Consider the following 18705-nt stretch of genomic DNA (forward strand, 5'->3'; position numbering starts at 1 on the left):
TACACAGGGAAGGGTTGGAACTTAACTGCATTTACAAGTTTAATTCTTATGCAAATGGCACGAACAGAGACATCTGCTGGTTCACACACTGCCTTCTGCATCCTAAAGACTTAAGAACAATTAGCACCTCCATTGGTTGGTTATCAGCCTCTTGTAACTACTTGAACAATCTACTCACTGTCTTTTTTTTCCCCCCCTTCTTCCCCCATCCTCTTCCCTTATTTATTCTTGGATCTGGACTTCTAATACTCCAGTCATGTGGAGAAAAGGGTTGTACCCACGAAAACTCATGATACCATCTACATGTTTTGTTAGCCTTTAAGTTGCTACTAGACTATTCATTGTTTTTAAAAGTTTTTCCTGTTACAGACTAACTCGGCTACCCTTCTGAATCTTTCAAAGTAGTTTTTCAACCAGTTGAACACACATCTTATCATAATTTCATCTAGATTCCATTTCTCCAGACTAGGTGTACAAAACAGCTTTTTCTGATTTTTTTTTTTTTTTTTCAGAACAGGCTTTTCCAAAATTTGGCCTATCTACACTAGGTCAAATTTCGGAAATCCCCCTCTTTTGGAAGATCCATTTTCCTCATGGAATGAGGAAGACAGGGCTTCTGAAAGAGAGTGTTTGCACTTCCGCAAAAAAAAAAAAAAAAAAAAAAAAAAAAAAGCAGCAGCGGACGAGCAAACGCGTTCCCTGGACATGGCAGTTTTTCCAGGATACTTATCTTTGAAAAACCCCGCAGTGTAGACATTATATTTCTGGATGAGCAGGAATATTCCAGAAATATAATTTATGCTATCATGTGCCGACAGTGTCCGTCTGCTATGTACACTGGACAAACGTCTCAGACACTTAGCCAAAGAATCAATGCCCACAAAACAGATATTAGACAGGAACACAAAGAAAAAAGTTTCTTGCCTTTTCAACCAGAAAGGGCATTGTCTCAATGACTTGATTACCTGCATCCTGCTTCAAAGACATTTTAACACCAGACTTGAAAGAGAATCCTCTGAACTGTCATTCATACTTAAATTTGACACTTTACACAGAGGTCTCAACAAAGATGCTAATTATCTTACCCATTACAAAGATAGCTTCCCCAATTATCACCTCTAATATCATTAGCTCACAGACATTTACCTCCCCCCATCATACCTCCTCTGTTCTGAAATTTGATTTGTCCTTTTCATATGTGTTCACTTTTTTTTTTATTGCATCCCTTTGGTATATATGGTCATGCCAATTTTCTTCCACAATTTGATCTGAGGAAGTGGGTCTGGCCCAAGAAAGCTCGTCACCTAATAAACCATCTTGTTAGTCTTTAAAGTGCTACATAGTCCTGTTTTTTGTTTCAGCTACACCAGACTAACACGGCTACATTTCTATTAAAGTTGATTCATATAATTATTTAAATCCTCTAGGATGAATTTAATCAGATCTTGACAACTTGAATACATCTAACGTGCTGGCGGCTGCTTCCCACAACTTTAATTGGCTAGGACTAGCTAACCATAACCAATGGGAGCAGTGGGGGGGGATATGGCTGGTCAACATAAACAAAATATCTCACTGCCCACCAGTGGATTTCCCAGATGGGCCATGTGCCAGAAGTTCTCTCCCCTCTTTTTCATACCAATTATGTTTAATATCTGGCCACCATTACTCCTTTTTCTGAAGACCAATGCAAAAGAGGCATTAAGTACCTCAGCTTTCTTCCTGGCATCTATTAGTTCTCCTTGGGTCTATACTTTTTCTTCATCTTTTTCTTGCTTTACATATTTAAAGAACCTTGTATTGACTTTGACATCCCGTGCTAGATGTTTTTTACTTTGTCCCTACATGGTTGTGCTAGTCTTCTGTATTCCTCAGAAGTTCATCCATATTTCCACTTTACAAGATTTTTTTATTATTATTTTCAGGTCATTAAAGGGCTCCTGACAGAGCTGTACTAGCTTCTTCCTATCTTTCTTTCACATTGGAATAATTGTCAATTATGCCTTTAATACTGTCTCCTCAAGAATAGGGATATAAAATCCTGTTTAATGTTTAAATAAACATAATGTTTAATCAGTTAACTGATTAATTGGGGAGGGGACTGCTCCAGCCAGACTGGAGTACACCTACCAGCAGCATGCCTGGGACCAGGTCCGCTGTAGGTGAAGGCTGCTTGGGCCGGGCTGCAGCGACCTCTGCCAGTAGTGGACCTAGAGGGGCTACTCCAGCCTCCTGACTACGGTAGGCTGCTCCAGGCTCCACTAGTTAACCATTAACATTTCTACTTAAGAAACTGCCAGTTTTCCTGTACTCCTTTTTCCCTTACATTTTTTCCACAGGAGACCTTACCTACCTATCCTCTTGAGTTTGTTGTCCTTACTACGCTGCTCTCACTCCTTCCTTTTCCTTGAACCTTGAAAAACTATTATTTCATGATCAATTTCACCCACATTGCCTTCAACCTCCAGATTGGCAAAACTAAATAGGCTCTCCCCCAGGTTATTTCCTCCATTTTCTGAAACAAAAAGTTGTCCCCAGTACATTCAAAGTACTTTCTCAATGTTTTGTTATATTATTTTTTCCAGCAGAAGTCTAAGTAGTTACAATCCCCCATTACTACCAGCTCTTCTGTTTTGGATATTTATTTTGTTCTAAAAATGCTTCGTCCATCTCCTCTTCCTAATTTGGTAGTCTATAGCAGACCCTTCTTTCTTAAGCAGCATAGTCAAGTTCCTATAATGTTCTGGATGTTCTCTGCATTTAACTAAGTAATCGAGTCTACAAATTTTGCTCTAGCACAGCTCCTTACTTTTTCTTGATCACTAATTAATCAAGAGCACTAACAAAAGCAAAATAAACTCTTGAAGTTCCAGCTTCTCTCTGGCAACTGATATCCATGTTTACTCCATGGTCTCATCCCTTTTCTTCTGAACATACAAGAGTAAAATAATTTTGAGAGGACAGAAAATAATTCTCCATTGAAATTAACTTGACTTGAAACACCAATTTTAAAAATTCCAAGTTAAAAAGTGGTTCACCTGAATCTAAGGCAAAAGAGTTCAGAATCTCACGTAACCTCTTACTTGCCACACAAACCAAGAATGTGCTTAAGTAAATCTATACTGTAGCAGGGAGATGTGATTGCTAGCATGGGTAAAGAGCTTCATGCTAGCACTGGCTGGATGTAGTGCACTGAAAACTGCAGTATGGACAGTGCAGCATAGATAGTAATTTGGACTAATCACTCACCTCCAAGCCCACCCAACTCCCTAGATTTGTGTGTGAGTGCTAGCCTGAGCAGTCACCCATGCCATAACATCCATACTGCTATTTTTTAAATGTGCTAGATTTAGCAGAGTATGTGAAAGTTTTCTACCTGTGCCAGGAATCTCATCTTCCAGATGCAGTGCAGACACACATGCTGCTTACTTTTTAACTTGCCTGATTTATTTATTAGTCATTCAATGTGCTTTTTAAATACAATCTTTCAATATGGACTTCCAATTTTCTTCCTAAACTCAATTGTGTGCCACTCATGTCAGTTGCGCACAGGCATTACTTTGTACCCAGTGCTCATACTTGCTCTATACTATAAAATTTAAGGGCAGCAATTGTGCTCTCTCAAATGGGATTGAATAAGGTTCAGTTATAAATACTACTTATCTACATAGTGTCTGAACAGTGTTAAAGTGTCAGTTGACAGTCACATTTGTCAGTGTAGAGCAGGTCAAAAAGTGTAATACAGGCAGTCCCCGGGTTATATGGATCCGACTTACATCGGATCCCTACTTACAAACGGGGTGAGACAACCCCGCACTAGCTGCTTCCCCCCAGCAGACCAGGGAGACGCGAAGCTAGCGCCCCCCTCCCACGCCCAGCAGACCAGGGAGACGCAGAGCGGCTTTTCTCAGCAGACACCTCAGCTTGAGAATAAAGGACTGAGGGAAGTGAGGTGTGGGAGAATAAAACTGAGCTCTGGAGAAATGTTTGGCTAGAGTTTCCCCTACAATATGTACCAGTTCTGACTTACATACAAATTCAACTTAAGAACAAACCTACAGTCCCTATCTTGTACGTAACCAGGGGACTGCCTGTACTCCCTTGCTTCTGCTAACAAGGAATAGCATGGACACAGAGCAGCAAAGTTTGTATTCAAAGACTATACTCTCAAGATACATGTCCAATATAAACTAAGATTCCCCAAGCACACCTACTTTAGATTGAACAATTTTTTCCACAATGCTTAAGTTTGCTTTACACTCTTACCCTCTCTTGTAGGCAAAAGTGTATATTAATGCTACTGTAGTGAACAATTTTTTCCACAATGCTTAAGTTTGCTTTACACTCTTACCCTTTCTTGTAGGCAAAAGTGTAATGCTACTGTAGTCAGCTAATAAACATGCTAAAGTAATGCATTACTCTACTAGAGTAATGCTCCCAAAAATTTACTTCCCAATCCCAAATAAATAAAAGTTGCACATGTACACATATAGGTAACATTTGTGAGTATCTTGTACAATTTCTTTCAGAGATTGAAACAAGTGTCAACTTTCAAATGAACAAGTAAGTGTATGTTTCTACAATTTTTAAAACAAACCTTGTTTAGAACACATGTACGACTTCTGTTGTGTTTAAACTTTCACATACTTCACATTCACAAAGACATGAGGTAAAGAAGCCAGAAATATAACAGACATATACTACAAGTGTCTCAGTCTAAGTCCACATATATACTGGAACGTAGATGTCTACATTCTAGTTTATTGTAAACATATTACATTTCCAAGTGATTTTCCAGAAAAATATCTGTATTCACCTTTTTAGATTCTGTGGAACAAATACATTTCTAGGCAATATTAAATACTACAATATTTTAGCTGTCTTTAGAATTAGACATCTGCAACTCTTAAGAAAAAACTGTACAAAATGTCTACTACCACAGATCATTTATTTATATATTGCATTAAAAATACAAATATTACAAAATTTTTATCAAACTGTGTACATACTAAGTACTCAAAAGCCAACACTTCAACTGTTATTTTATATACAGTTGGCTAATGTTAATATGACATGCAGTTTATCCTGAGCAATGCTTTTCTATCACTGTAAAGGTCCAATATTTTAGAATTTTGGCAACAATCAAGTAGTTACCACCCTGCACACCAGCAATGACATTTTAGAAGTAAAGCTGTTAAGTATTAAGTAGGACAATGCAAATACTGTTTTGCCATAATCAGTTTAAGTAAATGCAAGTTTTCCTTGCATTAAAAAGAGAGTCTCATCATAAGAGACAGTGAAGTACACACACAATCACCAGAAAAATCTATTTTTCTCCAATCCCACCTGTTTGTCTACATACTCCAGACACTTATTATAACATTAAGAATTTCAGACTCTGTCCCTGATGTCCTAAAAGGTAACTTTTGTGCAGTTTGGGAAGTTAAGCTTGCATGAAACAATTCTTAAGAAAAAAAAAAAGAGTAAAATATGGGAAATTTACAAAGATGCCATATAATGAACAGGTCACTGTTAATTTGTCCCAGATATACCATTTCTGAGGGTAACATTTGCTGTTGACAAAGTGTTTTTAGAATATTTGTTTCATAAGACTATAGATCAGACAAGTAAAGCATGCAACATAATACTTTCAGTTATTTACCATTTACACAGTAATACTGCCAGACCCTCATACCCTTTATGGGCCATATACACTTCAGGTAGAGGCTGTGCTAATTACATTGGTTTTGCTAGTGACATTTTTCATAACCTGGAAAAGAACATCACCAACATTGTTAATTTATTATTGGGTACCAGAAAGTGCTCCTCAAACTTTTAATGGTGGCTTTCTTTTGCGACAGGAGGCATGGCTAAACTTGTAGAAGTCAGAGCTGTTCAGGGTTTCAAGTTAAAAAAAAAAAAATCTAGTCACCAATAAAAAGTGAATGTTTTGTATTTTACATACATTTTTAAATCAGAAGTTCAGCCATTATTTGTGAAGGTATACTTCATATTTTAGGCACTGGACCCAGTTTAGAGGTAAAATGTATTGGTCAACATGATTAAGAGTCTTAACCTATTCAGTGACACCCATATGAAGTTTACATACAGTACTACAAATACATCAGATACTGCCATAAATTTAATACAAAATACAAAACATTAAATACATCTTTCATCTCATTGGCACATCAAGCATGGTAACACCATTTGTTGCACATCTGTTTAGTAATGGTCAATTGTGGTTATGTTTTATTGAATACTTTCCTTTCTGTAACTGAGAAATGTACAGTTTGGATTTACTTCCATCAGGCCTCTTAAACCACACTTCATCATGGTTAATTGTTGTAATTATGGCACTAAAAAGAAAGAAAATAGAAAACAAATGATCTTATAAACCAAACGACCAACCCCACAAGTAGAATGATCTTTTGGAATACTAAATATCTGCATTAAGAAGTACCAGGCCCAGACAGTTACTGCCTCTGATTACACTGATATTTTTAACAGAATTCTGTAGCTGATGCTAAAGATACATGGACATATCTAGAAACACTGTATCTTCACTAATAATTTTCATCCAGGCATCTCAATGTAATAAACATGATTGTTCTAATGAATATCAAACATTTAATTTAGTTAAACAAAACATTCACCTTGCCTCTAGTGTCTGTAGTGAACACAAGTTTGACTCACAGTACACACTAAGGCAGCTTACCAATCCACAAGTCTGAAGTGGGCTTCATGGGGGGGGAGGGGAAGAGATTGGGTCAAACAAAATTGTTCTCCAACAAAAAGACAATGAGGAAGAACTTGTATTTTTACTGTTAGCCAGCACTCATGTAGAGGAAAAAATTAACTATTTGGCCAGCTGAATTTTTCTTACATGGACTTTCTCTGCATTGATTACTTAAACATTAATGCGAACATTTTACGAGTTGTTTTTCTAAAGTGTTTGTTGCTAGAAAGCAGGTACAAGACAATTTATTAAGTTCCTTTGTACCATCTGATTTAAGGATTGTAAACATTTAATTGCTTGTGGTATTCCTATGCAGTCATTATTACTTTGTTAATCAGCTGAAGATAATTCACAGAAACATGAAAATGTAGGAACTGAAGGGCCATCCAGAGGACATCTAATCTATCTCCCTGAACTGTAGCAGGACCAAATATGTGTAAGCCATCTCTGATAGGGGTTTGTCTAATCTACTCTTAGACAACTCCAAAGATAAGTATTGCACAACCTTTCCGGGTAGCTATTTCAGTACTTAGCTATCCTTATAATTTGCAAATTCCCCTCACCCCTTATCTAACATTAATCTGCAGCAAGGGGGATTGAAGACCATTACTTCTTATCCTACTGTCAGTGGAAAACCATTATTCCCCATTTTGTATTTATGCATTTGCTTTTCCCTTCTTAAGTGAAAGACTCTGCATTTATCTTTACTACATTTCATCTTGTTGATTTTAGAGATGTAAAAGAGTAGTTGAATAGTTGACTACCTGATAAACCTAGGCTTATCAAGTAGTAATTGACTACTTGCATTCCCTGCCCCCTCCCGCTGTCTCTATATCAGAGGCAGCAAGGGTGGGGGGAGCAGGAGCTGGGGGGAAGCCAGCTTAAAAACTGGTTCCCCCCAGCACTGTCTCCGATGGAGGTGGGGGGGGCAGGCGAGGCAGAGGGTGACCCAGCACAAGCTAGGACTGCTTGAGTCCTGGCTCGCGCTGGGTCCAGACCACTGCAGGAGCCAGGCAGCTTTTACTACATTTAAAAGGCAGAGCCGCAGCGGGGGAAGCAAGTAACCCTCCTCCCCTGCTTGTTGACTAACTGAGTAGTGGACAGAAATTCCGACTACTCGATTAGCTGATCATCTGCAATTTAACATCCCTATTTCAAGGCAAGTCTCTAATTCACCAAGGTAGTTCTAATCCTCTCCTCCAAAGTGTTTGATATTCCCTCCAGCAGCATCATTCACAAAGTTTATAAGCATACTCCATTATCCAGTTAATGAAAGTATTGTCTAATACGGAACGCAGGACAGACCTCCTACCTCTATATATGTGAAAGCAAGCCACTGAGTATGGTTTTTCCACCAGCCTTGCACTGACTTTATATCAATTTTATCTAGACCACATTTTCTTAGTCTGCATATGACAGCATTACATGGGACAGCATCAAAAGCGTCACATAAAAATAATTAAGTGTTCACTGTTTCCCCCGCCTCTTATCTAGCAAGCCAGTAATCCAGTTAAAGGAAGAATTAGATTGGTTTGTTCTTGACAAATCCTTGTTGGCTATTACTGTCATCCATTATCTTTTAGGTACTTAAAAATGGAATCTCTAATAATTCATTCCAGTATCTTTCCAGGCATAGAAATTTAGCTGACTGGTCGATAATTTCCCTCCGGTCCCCTCCATTTCTCTTTTTAAACACACTTCTTCAGACCTTCTGGACCTCAACCATTGTTCATGAGTTCTCAGATATTCTCTCTCTCTCACATTGAAATTGCGATAGTTTACTCAGCCTTGAAATAACCAACACATTTTAAAGGATCTTGATGTACTTGGATATTTGTAGTGTACAAATTACAGTTTAATGCTGTGGTGACCTCAGATAAAGTCAAAGAAAGAGCTATTTATTTACAGAATACACACCATAGCACAAATCAGATCTCCAGATTATCTCAATATTGTAAATTTCACATACTGTTAATCATTGATGAACAGCATAACTCCTCTGATGGCACAGCTTAGCATATGTAATTCAGAGCATGGCTTTCATAAGCATTTGAACACATTTACCTGTGTGTTTTGGTTTAAAAATAAAAAAAAAAAATCTTCAAACTTCAATTCAAGGCAAAATGGGAAGGAGCAGATGATTTCCACAGACCTTTTTATTGTCCATTAGTATAAGAGCTAAAACAATGTATAATTGTATTCAAATTCTTTCCTGCGTGAGCTCTGAACAGTTTTTAAAACTCCTGTTCAAATGTTTTCCCACATCATAAAAAAACAAAAATAATCAGACACAGCTGATTTCAATTACTATTGTTCACTTCAGATGGATTCCTTCATTACAGAAGAATAGTTTCTTACACCAACCTGTGTGGCTTTACATAAATTGGATCAAACACTGTCCTGAGTTTTACTTGCATTATTTCATTGAAGCTGATGGTTGTTGAACTTTGAAGGAGAAAATTTAGCTGTGAATACATTTAACCATATGCTGGACAGAAGTTCACATTTATCTTCTTTTTCAACATATTGCTTAAAATTCACTGAAATTTAATAGGTCCTACAAATTCAACATAATTTGTACTCTAATCCATATTTAACAAAGATTCTTATCTGGAAATAGTTAAAAGGCTCATGTTATAAACAGAGCTCCAACTTTTTAGAACATCGGACATTTGAAAGCAGACACATTTTATTATTGATTTGAAGCTGTTGTCTGCAAATTTGAAAATATTCAGGTATGAGTCCACTAAAACTGGGTCAAAACTAATCTCCTTGAACTAAACACTCTGAGAAGAAAACTTCACAATCTCATTTTCATAAGAGGTTTCATGGCTTCAGTCTACACCAGGGTTACTCAAAATGCAGCCCACATGCAGCCCACGGCCTGCTTGTTTGCAGCCTGCGGTGCAGTTTGGGTTTATGTGGGACTCAACACGTGGCCCGCGGGTGGGATCCTTTGAATGTGGCCTCCACTGGGAACGCAATCCACAACGGTGAGGCATCTCTCAGGAGGGGTAAACATTGAAAGATGCAAGGGGATGGCCTTGCTGGAACAGATGGGTACAGAGTGTTGGCATTTCTAGCCCCCAGAGAGGAGGTACTGGGACCGTCGGGGCATTGTGGAAAACGCTTTGTATTCATGCCCGTTAGTGTGAAAAGCTATTTGCATATGTTTGCAGCCACACTTAAGTTGCAGCCCTCGGCATGTGCTGTGAGTTCATTGTGGCCCCCGTGGCTTCCAAAGTTGACTAGCCCTGGTCTACACAGTAAAATCCTGGTCCCATTTTATTCCCAGTAACTTCAAGGGAGCCAAAACGTCACCTCCAAAGACCTATCACATCTCTGCTCCTTTACATAGAAATTGCCATACCAGATCAGACCAATGCTTAATCTAGTCAACTCTTAATCCCATCTTGCCACTATAAAGTACTGGTAACCACAAAGAGAACAGCTATACAATTATCTTTCACATGTTTTTAATCAGACTTTTTCCTGAAGTGGAGCAACTTGTAAAAGATTGAGGTGGAATAAAACAGGGGCAATTATATGACATTTTCAATGGCTTTTTAATTAAAATGTATGACACACATTTAGCACATGGGCTCAGATTTCATTTCATAAACAGAGGGGACATCAGGTTGTGGATTAGTAGCCAGAAAAAAATATAGATGGAAAGTCCAAGAAAATAATAGCACTTTAAGTGTAGTATATCTAGTGGTTTAAGAGATGGAGTTTTGTTTCTGATCATATTTTGGGCTATTATTTCAGAAATACACATCATTAGTCAAATTTTAAGTATTTTAAAGATTAAAATAATTAAGCCCTTACATTTACATAATTTGGTACTTATCCTATAGGAAGGCAAAAATAGATATCTAGAAGACAGCAGCTGGTTATCTTTTAACACATAAAAATACTGATAAATAACTTGACAAGGCAACAGCTGACTGAACATGTAAAGGCGTGTTTTTCATTCACTGTATGAAACTGTATAATGTATGCTATTGTAAACAGAAGTAGGGTATAATGACCTTTACCTTGTGGGGCACTCATCTTTCTTATCAATACATATTGTCTGTCCACGGCCATACCACTCTCCATCATAATAGAGCCTTCCTTCTTCAGACCTAGCACTGTGCAAATGCTTTTCTAATTTGACAGGTGCTAAAATGATCAATAGAAATATCTATTACTCATCATGCAGATATTGAAGTCAGGTTTATAAATTGATTTTCAAATACTTAGCTGTATCAGCACATGCATACATGTGAAGTGTTTATAAAAAGGGCACTGCTACCTTGGGCAACATCCAAACTGAAATCTAAGATACTTAATAGAAAAAGATTTTTTTTCCTTTCATCTCCTGTTGCAGTGGAGTCTATTAAAAACTACATGTCCATCTTCAGATAAAATTAACATTAAACCACAGTATCTCTAGCATTCCCATATCAATAATGTGACATTTGCAAACATCATGGTAGCTGGTATTTGTGGCAAGTCTTTAAGTATCAGCCACTGATCAAATTTCTTCCTCTCTCCTTACTCCACATATTTTAACTCTTCTCATCCCCAAGACAAATGTGTCAGCATACTATTTCAGGGGTTCTCAAACTTCATGAGACTGTGACTCCCTTCGGACACCAAAAATTACAACAAGATCCCAGAAGCCTGAGCCTGGACGGGTGTGGAGGAGGCAAAGCCAAAGCTCAACTGTGTCAGACCTAGACAGAGAGCCAGTAACCATACTCCTGCCACCCAGGTCTGAATCCTATGGTGGCTTGGGCTTTGGTCCCAGGTAGTGGGACTTGGGCTTCAGCTTCAATACTTGGCCCCAGCAAGTCTAAAGGCAATCTGGTGACCCTATTAAAAAGAGGGTCATGATCCACTTTAGAGTCCCAACCCAGTTTGGGAACCACTGTACTATGTCATTAACCATAGTACACAAACAGAAATTTGTCATTAAAAACAGCCACACCTATCCATTTTCTCTTCTCTTGTTTCCCAGCCAATTCCTCTCCTTTGTTTCCTTTTCTTCCTAATGCAGGCATCTAAGGAGCATATCACCTTGCTATCTAAGCACTGTGCCCTTTCTATATCCCAAGTTCTCTTTTTCATTGGCTCAGAGCAGTACAGCATAGTGAAATGGATAAGCTTTCACAGGACTATCTGAAGCTCTGCTTAACTTCAATTAGCCACCGTACAAAGTTCAACTAGGGAAGATGGAAGCCACAGAAAAAACATTAATAAGCTGCACTGATATGCATCAAGCCAATCCAATTCTCTAATGGGCTACTCTTTCCATTGGTATTCTTCCACCATTTAAGTATTAACCTTGCTTTGAAAAAACACTTCATTTAGAAGATACTGAAATGATAATGGAAAGAACTACTTCATATAAATATATGTTAGAAAGTAAGACTATCATTGGAGGGAGCAACCCCTCTGCAAAGCACAGAACACTTCTGTGCCTCAGCTAAGGCCTGAGAAAAAGGATGCAGCTTAGGGTATGCCTACAATGCAGCAAACACAAAACACATAGTTGAGAGTCTCAGAGCCCCAGTCAGCTGACCAGGCTTACATGGCAGGACTAAAAACAGCAGTGTGGGTGTTCCCACTCAGGCTGGAGCCTGAGCACTGAGATCCACACCATTCTCTCACTACGTGTTTTGTTGGAAGAGGCAATGCAAATGAAGTGCTGATTAGCATTTTCTCATGCTTCATTTGCATTGCCTTCTGACAAAACATGTAGTGTAGACATAGCCTCAGAGACTGGGCGGAAATATCTATACTGCTATTTACAGCCCCATAGTCAAAGTCTGAGTCAAATGACCAGAGCTCTGCAACTTGCTGCTTGGTTTTTTTTGTCCCCCTCTCTTTTTGAAGTAAAGACATACCATACCCTTAAAGCCCTCTGGTTTCCTTTCCCCTGCTCAACCACTGCAATCCCTTTTGTGTCTGATAAATCTCTGTGCTGTCTAGAGGAAATCTATGCCGTTGTGCATAAAGAGTTTTGTTTTATGAAAGCAGAATGTATTAAGTAGTGAGGTTTTTATGACTTACGTTCTGGCTTTACTCTGTGTGGCCCCAGCGTTGCCATTGCCTGGAATTACAGAACAGGAAACGCCAAGAAAGTTTACTTGAATATAATTACTGCAATGAAGTTCTTTACTATATTAGCATTTACATATTTTAGAACAAGCATGTAAACATGTATAGCAAATTATTTTATAATACTGCATACCATAGAATACTTACATATGAGCATGTAGAGCAATAGATCAAAATAGCTTTAACAGGCTTTTGATTTTAAATAAACTAAGAGCAATTCTTTATACAACACTGTATAATTGATGTTACTCTCCGCAGGTTGCCAACCAAACCCAAAATAGCACAAAACATTTTTAATTTGTCTTATAATCAATAGCTGCCAGATAAAGATTTTGGAAAATGAAAAGCACACTCAAAAAAGCGATAGAAACAATCCTGCCTAGCTTGGATCCAAGTAGCAGTTTTAGCCAAATAAGTTCTATGGCTGTGCTTTACTTACTCTCAGACACACTCAAGAGCTACTAAGGTGAAATTATGTTTATGTCCAATGTTTGTTCAGCAGAATTCCTGCTGTAGTTCAAGCAGCATAATTCCTGCTGTAGTTCAAGCAAAGCAGTTTCCAACTTTGTGTGTTCGAGACTAAATTGTGATGGATTTGCTCATCCTCCCTTGAACTTCACTTTGTTCACCTTCTTCCACGTTTATCTCCTACCCTCATACACCTTCAGTGTCCTCTCTGTGTATTTCTCTTCTGTATATTTTTCTACTGTGCTTTCCCATCTTCTAGTGCCGTAGAAGAGAAGGAAGACAGGTGGGCTTTTAAGTAGTCATCCAGTTATATGTGCAGTTTAGGGAAACGTTCACAGTCAGGGAGTACAGCTGTAAAGGGGTAACCAGTTAAGCGGTACCCAGCTCAGCCTGAGTATGCCACAGGCAGGATTCTGTTACAGCCCAGCCAGGCCCACCATGCCACAGGCAAGGGGCACTCCAGCGGTTCCCACCCACAACACAGTGGGACGGTTAACCATGTAGTTTAACCAGTTAACATTTTAAATGAGATTTTACATCTATCAGAAAATGAGGTGGATCCAATAAATTTCCCTGTCCTGATTCTCTCCATGGCTAACCTTCCTCTAAAATAGTTTGGTGCTCCACAAGATAGGAAACACTGCTTCTAGAACCAACTAATCATCAGGTTGTACGTTTTATTAGGTCCCAGGACATTACAATAGGAAGGAGGTTTTCTAAGCACTGGGAATTGGGATGGTGATGTTTAGTTAGGTTAGAATCTTGTCTAAAGTCCCAACAGCCAAGCTCCATTCATTCATTTATCCTCCAATCATACCTTCCTTATTGTTGTCCAGTCTTCAAGTATATCGAGGTCTTGTAACATATAAACTATATAGGGGCGTTGAAAAGTTAAGGAAACCAACCTTTAACAGTGAAATATGCATAAAAAGTCTGCAATCTTCATAATTTGAAGTGACTTAATTCTATTCTGCAATTGATATCCACACAGAATTCCAAATGACATGAAAGAACACTGCAAAAATCAGGTCTTGAGAGCCACACAGTATGCAAGTGTCACTTAAGTTTCCCAGAAGCTATCATATTCACAATTACATTAAGACTGTTATTGCAGTACACCACAGGGTTACAAGATTATAAGAGACATTATAAACCCATTCTATACTTGACACCAAAATGTTTCTTGTACTCCAAACAGAATAAAATCAATCCTGGAAGCTTATTTTTCTACAATATTGAAAGCAAGCACCTAAATTAACATCTCCAGTGCAATCTCTTAGTGATGCTAAATCATATACTATTACATGGAAAAAATGCAGAGTTTTAAAAGTTTAAAAGCTCTATCTTAAAATATCAGTTCTGTACCATCAAAATATCAAAACTGTTACCATATTTACTAGAATATACACAATTCAAAAACAGAAATTTATACATACTAGTTTACAATATAGTGTTCAGATCTATCTTGGTTTATTCCATTCTTAGCAAGCTCCATAACAAAAGTTAAGAAATTATGAACATTTATAAGTTAAATAGCCCTGACTTTAAATAGCACATTAAGCTTTGAAGCGGTTTGAGAAACTAGAAGTTTAAGTTGTTTATCATTAAACTTTCATTATTAGTACTGTATTTTGTAGTTCTCATTGAGATTTACAAATCAAGGCAAATGTAAAGACTATTTATTTTAACATACTGAAAGATTATAGGAAATTCCAATATGCACTATATATTGCATTAGAAAAATAACACCATACTTTAAAAAATAAATAACTACAAGACAGCAAATTAACATGGATCTTTCAATCTTGACTCAGTTTCAATTTGAATAATTTTCTGAAATGACTGCTTAATGTCTCAGACTTATTAACACTTGTTTTTCACATGGAATTATCACTCTCTCAAAATAAGTAACAACTGTCTATGTATCTTGTAATTCTAAACTATTCCGCTAGATACCTCCAGCACAGCCATCCAGAGCATGAATACTTGGAAGTTTATACCTCCTAATTCCTTTTAGCTATTTTTGTACTAGAAAACCAGATGACAAAGTTACACCTGACTAATGAATAACCTCTAGGGATGTTAGATAATGATTCATTGAATAATATTTGATGTGGTTACATGATTATCAGTTACACAACTATTTGATAGCTCCCAAGGGTGGAGCCAGCAGTCAGTGCACTCCCAACCCCATTCCTGGAGTGGCCCCTGCCCCCCCACACTGCTGCCTCTGTATCAGAGGCAACAGCGTGGGGTGGCAGGTGGGAGCCAGTCCATGAGGGGAGCTCATTTGAAAACCAGCTCCCTGTGCAGACCAGTTCCTGCCTGCTGCCCTGATACAGAGGCAGCACTGCAGGGCAGCAGCAGTCCTTGTCCACAGGGGGCCCCAAGTTCCCCCCAGACAGCATCCCACAGAGCAGCCTACACTGTCCCCCTCCTCCCCAGCTGCTGAATCTGATAGAGGCAGCAACAGGGCAGGGGGAAGGTGGCTCCACCCCCCCCCCCCACCAGATCCTGCTTGCCTTTCCATTCTGTCTCTATGAAAGGCAGCAAGTGAGGAGGGGGGGGGGGGGAGAGAAGAGGGTGTGGAGGCAGCTCTGCAGAGCCAGCACGCAAGGAGAGATGGCTTAAAAGCTGACTTCCTGCATGTATCAGCTCCTCCTCCCCTGCCCTTGCTTCCTCGGATACAGGCTTCGGTTAATCGGGTATTCAACTACACTATGTATGGTGACCATATTTTCTGAATCAAAATTAGGCACACATTAGCCACACCCCTGACCCCACTAGCCACGCCTCTGGAGGTAACACTCTCAGGATCAAGATGGACACATGACCAGAAGTAAAAGGTGTTGTGTGACCCTCTAAGAACTTTTCCCACCATCCTCCTACTAAAAGGGATGAGTTTGGCCCCCACCGAATCCCTTTCATGCAACTATCCTGCAATTACATTAACCCAATTTATAATCACATTAACTCAGGGGGGTGGGGATGGAGAGAGGCTGAGGGAAGTGTTCCCTTTAAGATTTTCCTCCCATGAGTGGAATGAATTTTGTGTTGTGTGCCAATATTGAGTTCATTTGGCTTGTTTGGATGTGCCACTGTGGCTCCCAAGTTATTAATAAATATCTTATAAACCTCTACCTTTTCCCTCTGTTGCCCTGTCTCCTCCCCTTACTCCGTCAGCTCCCCTGTTACCTGCTGCCCCCCCAAACCCCTCACTTTTTTCTGCTGTCCTGACTCCTGCCCTTCTAACTGCCCACTGCCCTCTGCCCTCCAGGGACCTGCACCCAGTCAGACCCGGCTTGCGGAGCACAGCTATGCAAGCGGGTCTATGCACTGCCACTCCCCCAGTGGAGTGGGAAGGAGCGAGGGGAAGAAACGGCTGTGCACAGAGCACACCAGCAGAGCCCAAACATTCCCTGCTCTGCAGCACTCCAGCTGGGCTGTGCACGCTCTCTGCCAGGCTTCTGGCAGTATCTCCCAGGAGTGGTTTGCCAGGTTTATCCCCCAACCAGTGCCCCTTCACCCCCTAGCAGCAGAGGTGGCTGTCTGTGAATGGAGGAGGTTGGGCTGGCGGCCACACATGGCAGAGGCAGTCCTGCAACAGGAGGGAAGGGGCCATGCGGTGGTGAGGGCTTGCTGGACAGCAGCACATGCTGCACTGGAGATTGGAGCTCTGGAAACTGCACGCTACCAGCAGCGGCCCTAGCTGCCTGCGCAAAGCACCAAAGGAGCCGCTTACATGCTGGGTGGAGGCGAGGAGTTGCTGCTGCGCTGCACTAGCACTGGGTGTATGCAAGAGTGTCCCAAGGAGGGAGAGAAATGGCGGTTCCATTTGTAGTCGGATCTGAACGGGTTTTCCGGGACCTTTGCCGCCTTTATCGGGACACCAGGACAGAACCTTTAAATCCAGGACTGTTCCAGGAAAAAGAGAGACATATGGTCACCATAACACTAGGACATCCCTAACAACCACCACTTAAATTTCAGGCACTAGCTAAAAGTACCTCCACTATGCTGAATTTATGATAATGCCATCCTAACTAAGTAACATTCATTACTATTCATTAGAACATGTCATCTTTCTGAGAAAGATTCTAATAAAGCAACACTTTGACATGGTGTATCCCAATTAGAGACTCCCAGAATAAAACAGCGATAGAATTTTAAAAAAGAAACCCACAATCTTTAATTTCACTTTGAACAGGGGGGCCTAAACACCTCAAATGTTTGGAGTCCAGTGTGATGTCAAATGACCCCATGCTAAAAAATGTTTAGGCTTGATCCCCTTTGGCCTAACTCCTAGAGTTCAGCCCACCCCTACATTTTCTCCTTCTACCTTGCATCTGAAGGATAGCTGAAAGTCAGCAAAGACTTCAGGCCTCCTCTTTTTCCTCCAAGATAGAACCTCCCTATCAACCATCTCTAGAGTTGTGTGTTCATTTCTGGAAGCTAGCCTCTTTAAGCCTCTTACCTGCACTGGACAGCAACTGCAGACTGTGACAAAACCATGAATTCACAACTTTTAGGTCGCTGTCAAGATCTAAAAGTTGTGAATTCATGATAGTGTAACAGTTTGCAACTTATTTACCTAAAGCCTGCAAAACATTAGCAACCAAATACATCCGGAATTTAAAATATGCAATTAAAAAGTGACAAACAGGTTCTTAAGCCTTAAATTAGACCACAGTCAGTAAACAAAGTAAAGAAAATTCAAGATATGGAGTTAAATTGCACAAGCTATGGAACATAATACAAGAAAAGGTCAACAAGGCTTTGTCTACAATGGCATGTTTTGTCACCAAAAACCACCTTTTGTTGACAAAAATAGTGAGAGGGTACACACTAAAACACAACTTTTGTGCGGGGTGGGAGGAGACACGAAATTTTGGCAGCAAAAAACTTTTACCTCTGTGACAGACTTTTCTCTTTTCCTGTCCCTTTATTGTCAACAAAGAGCCTGCATGGACTCTGTTTTGTCCAGATAATTGGCTTCTGCCAGTAAGCCATCAGGGCAGGCATTGTGGGTGTGCTCAGTGTTTTATAATTTCTGCTAAGTGTTTTGTGATCAATGCTATCCTGCAGGCATGCATCCCTCCCTTTTCAAAGCTCAGGAAGTATCTGACAGTTGAGTGAGCTGCTCCATTTGGGAAACAAACAAAAAGAACAAATTAGTGGAATGCTCCCATTCTGACCTGATACAAACATAGCAGCAAGCAGACTGCTGTTGCAGGGGGAAGGTTGGACAGACAGCTGTGCTGCTTTGCATTCCTCGGCACAGAGAACTCACAGAGATACTCATGATGTTTCTTCCAACAGCTGAGAGTACTGTGGGAGAACTCAGAGAATCCCAAGAAGCACAGGGACCAGCTCTGCCTTTCCACAACACT

The 18705-nt window shown here is 39.7% G+C and overlaps 1 protein-coding gene across 2 annotated transcripts in view; it reads right to left on the reverse strand.

Annotated features, from left to right (window-relative positions):
• Positions 1-249: 249 nt before the first annotated feature.
• The window catches only part of BRMS1L (BRMS1 like transcriptional repressor), a 66220-nt gene continuing 47764 nt past the window's right edge, over positions 250-18705 (reverse strand). For both annotated transcript variants that reach the window (XM_006117696.4, XM_075926925.2), the window contains 4 exons: positions 14133-14197; positions 12800-12839; positions 10777-10903; positions 250-6359 (listed from right to left, as the gene is read on the reverse strand). In XM_006117696.4, coding sequence (XP_006117758.1) covers positions 6236-6359; positions 10777-10903; positions 12800-12839; positions 14133-14197 — 356 coding nt within the window. In that variant the 3' untranslated portion in view covers positions 250-6235. The remainder of the gene's footprint in view (positions 6360-10776; positions 10904-12799; positions 12840-14132; positions 14198-18705) is intronic.

This window comes from Pelodiscus sinensis, chromosome 5 (assembly GCF_052426305.1).
Source record: "Pelodiscus sinensis isolate ZL-2025 chromosome 5, ASM5242630v1, whole genome shotgun sequence".
NCBI classification, from domain to species: domain Eukaryota; kingdom Metazoa; phylum Chordata; order Testudines; family Trionychidae; genus Pelodiscus; species Pelodiscus sinensis.